The 5,000-nt window shown below is 43.8% G+C and overlaps 1 protein-coding gene across 1 annotated transcript in view; it reads right to left on the reverse strand.

The window, feature by feature from the left end:
• The window catches only part of LOC143278016 (uncharacterized), a 58,131-nt gene that overhangs the window by 5,863 nt on the left and 47,268 nt on the right, over nt 1–5,000 (reverse strand). Inside the window, exons 14-15 of the mRNA XM_076583028.1 lie at nt 3,592–3,630; nt 1,974–2,063 (exon numbers count right to left, since the gene is read on the reverse strand). Coding sequence (XP_076439143.1) covers nt 1,974–2,063; nt 3,592–3,630 — 129 coding nt within the window. The remainder of the gene's footprint in view (nt 1–1,973; nt 2,064–3,591; nt 3,631–5,000) is intronic.

A 5,000-nucleotide genomic window follows, 5' to 3' on the forward strand; every position in this document is an offset into this window, starting at 1 on the left:
CCACCCCAAGTAAATCTACTACAAGTAACCCCAACCAAATAACCCTAACACAACTAACTCCACCCCAAGTAACCATAACTCAACTGACTCCACCCCAAATAACTCTAACCCAACTGACTCCACCCCAAGTAACCCTAACCCAACTGACTCCACCCCAAGTAACCCTAACCCAACTAGCTCCATCCAAAGTAACCCTAACCCAACTAACTCCATCCAAAGTAACCCTAACCCAACTAGCTCCATCCAAAGTAACCCTAACCCAACTAACTCCATCCAAAGTAACCCTAACCCAACTAGCTCCATCCAAAGTAACCCTAACCCAACTAACTCCATCCAAAGTAACCCTAACCCAACTAACTCCATCCAAAGTAACCCTGACCCAAACAACCCCACCCCAAGTAACTCCAACCATAGAACCCCACCCCTAACTCCACCCAAACAATCCCACCCAGGGTAACTCCGCCCAAGGAACCCCACCGAAGCCCCAAATGCGCGTCCACATAGCGGTACATCCACTCCACCCACACTATCCAGGCCAAACCAAACCAGCCTACCCCACTCCGCCTCACCCCACCCACCCAACCCAGGCAACCCCACCCCAGCTTGCACCCCGAGGAAGGGTGGATGGTGGGTACACTGCGCACCGACCCATCAAAGCTTGTTCCTGCTGCTGCTCTGGTTCCAAGAGGTCTGCCTCCCATCATGCCAGGACCTCCCACCCTCCCACCCCCAAAACTGGACACCCCACCACAACCACCCCAAACCCGCCCCAAGCATTACCACCCCGAAAACACTCCCACAACAAGCCACCTCACCTAAAGCAACCTCAGCCAAAAGCAGGTATACCCCACCCCACCTATGTCCCACCCCACCTCAAGTAACCTCATTACCAGCTACCCCACCCCAAGGAATCCATCCTTAGGAATCCCGTCCACAAGTACCCCTACCCCAATTAACGCTACCGGAAGTAAGCCCACCCTATGCAACAACACCTCCAAGTAACTCAACTAACTCCATCCTAAGTAACCCAACCTCAAGCAACTCCACCCAAAGTAATCCCACCCAAATTACTCCAACCCAAACGACCCCACCCCAGTAATTCCACCCCAAGTAGAAGAAGAAGAAGAAGAAGAAAAAGAAGAAGAAGAAGAAGAAGGAAGAGTAGGAGGAGAAGGAGAAGGAGGAGGAGGAGGGGGAATAGAAGAAGAAGAAGAAGAAGTAAAAGAAGAATAAGAAGAAGAAAAAGAAGAAGAAGGAAGAGGGGGAGGAGGAGGGGGAATAGAAGAAGAAGAAGAAGACGAAGAAGAAGAAGAAGGAGGAGGAGGAGGAGAAGGAGGAGGAGGAGGGGGAATAGAAGAAGAAGAAGAAGAAGAAGAAGAAGAAGAAGAAGAAGAAGAAGAAGAAGAAGAAGAACAAGGAGGAGGAGAAGGAGGAGGAGGAGGAGGAGGAGGAGGAGGGGGAATAGAAGAAGAAGAAGAAGAAGAAGAATATGAAGAAGAACGAGGAGGAGGAGAAGGAGGAGGAATAGGAGGAGAAGAAGAATAAGGAAGAGGAGGAGGAGGAAGGGGAATAGAAGAAGAAGAAGAAGAAGAAGAAGAAGAAGAAGAAGAAGATCAACAACAACAACATCAACAACAACAAGACCAAGAAGACCAAGAAGAAGAGCAACAACAAAACAACAACTATAACAAAAACAACATGAACAAAAACAACATCAATAGCAACAATGATAGCAACAACAATAGCAACAACAATAACAAGAATAACATCAGCGTCCACGGAGGGACATCACGAAACAAGGTCTTCAAAGAAACCGCCGTGTAATGTCTGTGTCTAACGTCATTAAGGAGGAGGAGGAGAAGAAGATGAAGAAGGAGGAGGAGAAGGAGGAGGAGAAGAAGAAGAAGAAGAAGAAGAAGAAGAAGAAGAAGAAGAAGAAGAGGGTAGAGGGGTACGCCTGCATACATACTGACCCATCATAGCTTGCTCCTCAGGTTCCAAAGGCTTGCCTCCCATCATGCCTGCACCACCCGGCATACCCGGCCCTCCCATCGGACTGGCCACTGAAAGGTCACGTGGTAGTGGTGAGGGAGTGGGTGGTGGTTGGCTGTGGTGTGTGGGGGTGGGGGTGGGGGTGGGGGTGGGGTGGAGGTGGAAGGGGGGGGGGAGGGGTTGGCACGAGAGAGGGGGTGGTTTTGTTATCGTCATCATCAGTTTTGAGTTGTAGTAGTAGTAGTCGTTGTGCGATGGTGCTTGTTCTCCAGAGTGGGGGTGGGGGAGGGGGAGGTGGAGGTGTAGGTGTGTGTGTGTGTGGGGGGGGGGGGGGGGTTGTGATAGGACGTGGTGGGGGGGGGGAGGGGGAGTAAATGAGGGGGATGTGGGGGGTTGGGGGTTTGTCACGAGAGATGGGGTGGTTTTGTTATCGTCATCATCAGTTTTGAGTTGTAGTAGTAGTAGTCGTTGTGCGATGGTGTTTGTTCTCCAGAGTGGGGGTGGGGGTGAGGGTGGGGGAGGGGGAAGGGGGATGTGGGAGGGCGGGGGGGGGGGGGGGGTTGATACGAGAGAGGGGGTGGTTTTGTTATCGCCATCATCAGTTTTGAGTAGCGGGTAGTAGTCGTTGTGTGGAGGTGTTTGTGTCTGGAGTGGGAGAAGGGGAGGGATAGGGGGAGGGGTTGGGGTGTTGGGGCGTGTGGGGTTGGGATAGGATGTGTATGTGTGTGTGTGTGTGTGTGTGTGTGTGTGCGTGCGTGCGTGTGTGTGTGTGTGCGTGCGTGTGTGTGTGTGCGCGCGCGCGTGTATGTATATATGTATGTGTATCGATGTCATTGACTTCACAATCATCATCATCATTATCAGCGTCGTCATCACAGTAATCATTAGCAACATCGTCACTACCACCTGTGTCGATCTCATCGTTGAAATCATCATCACCATCGATAATGACTTCGTAAAAGAAGTCACCATCGTTATGACAATTGACATCATCGTCATCGTCAAAATCTTTTTTTTTTTTTTTTTCAAACTCATCATTATCATCCAGGTTGTCAACTACAAAATCACTAATACCTATCAACATCGAAGTCACCACATTTTGTTCAAACCATCATGAATATCATCATCATCATCATCATCATCATCATAAGCAGCAGCAGCAGCAAAACGATATCGTTTTCTTCGAAATCATCACCAGCAACATCAGCACTATCACTGTCATTGCAACAACTACATACATTTATCTATTTATACCTATATTTACACTTACATATGTGAATATTTAAAACAAACAAGCAAAAAAATCAACCAAACAAAAAACAAATAAACAGATACATATGTAGGTAAATAAGTAAACAAAGAAAAACGTAATAGACAGCTAGACAGATAGATAGAGAGATAGATAGATAGACAGATAGATAGATAGATAGATAGATACATAAAAAGAATATTAAATAAATAAATAATAATCAATAAATTAATCAATCAATTAATGAATTCATCAATTGATTCGTTAATCTAAAATCACTACGGATCAAAGACATTTCTGATGTTCCAGGGGACACAATGCATTGTGCAAACAAGGGGCAGACCACTCACTTGATCCTCCCATCATCTGGGGCATCAGCATCGGGGCCACTGAAATCATACAGATAAACATGGTTTAAATAATCTTTAATTGTTCAACAGTACACCATGATCACAATGCAATCAATGCTATACATATAATGTATATGGAGAGAGCGAGATGTGGACTGACACGTTTGAGTGAGAGCACGTGTCTTCTGACACACACAGAGAGAGAGAGAGAGAGAGAGAGAGAGAGAGAGAGAGAGAACACTGAACACTGAACACTGAACACTTTAATGTCAATAGCTTTACAGCCCTAATGACATGGGGGTTCATAATACAAATAACAACATGCATCAATAGTAATAATATTGATGAAAACCAAAACCAAAACGAAATCAATCAATCTGTGCAACAAAGTGCAGTTCGACCATCCATTCAAAGTAATGGCATGTAGTGAGAAATAAAAACAAAAACATATATAAATGTATAACATAAATATTTTCCATATGAGAGTGACAACACAGATTTCACTTTTCACAATGAGCAACACCTGATACTATTTTATTATTGTTGAGTTTTTTTTCGTCGCATGTTATTCGCTTCTGCAATATATTTTGCAAGTGACTGTAGTGAAGTTTCCTGATTTAAATTAAGCACTCCAAAAATATCTTCATATTTTGCTGAATTTGTTTTAAATACAACACATTTTTCTCGAATATCGTCATAAGCTTTACAACTAAACAAAAAATGTAACTCATCCTCCCTTGAATGACCGCACATCGGACAAGGGGAGAGTAACGAGGGCTCAGTCTGAAACCACTTTTCATAAGCATTCAAACCAATCGTTCTCGTTCTAAATCTGGCGAGACTTGTTCGGTGCCACTTGTTTGTCACGACTGTGATATATTTTTCTGTTTGAAATATACTTTTAAAACTATAAAACCATCTATATTTCTCAGTGCTTTCCATTTTACAGTGCCAATTCTGTTTATATGAAGCAATTAGCCTATCTTTGAATTCTGAAACAAATCCTTCTACACATCCAACTCCCTGACACATCCACACAATCCCAAATCCATTTACAGTTAATGTCTTCTTTACAAAATATACCCAGTTTTCCTTCCCTCTCTCATGTTCATTTACTAACATTTCATACGCCTGCTTACATAATCTCGATGTGGGTAGCCTTATTAATTTTAACCAATATTTTATACATTTCACACATGATTTAATGTATAATGGGTATCTACCACTTTCTCCATATAATACAGTATTTGAAGCATGTAATGGAACATTTAAAAAACGTTTAATAGCTAATGTATGTACTTTTTCTAAATCTTTGTTATCAGAAAGTCCCCAAATTTCGGCACTGTATGTTATCATTGGTTCTATTTGAGTATCAAAAAGTTTCCAAAATATATATGAATCTATCGAGC

This window comes from Babylonia areolata, chromosome 35 (genome assembly GCF_041734735.1).
Source record: "Babylonia areolata isolate BAREFJ2019XMU chromosome 35, ASM4173473v1, whole genome shotgun sequence".
Lineage (NCBI taxonomy): Eukaryota > Metazoa > Mollusca > Gastropoda > Neogastropoda > Buccinidae > Babylonia > Babylonia areolata.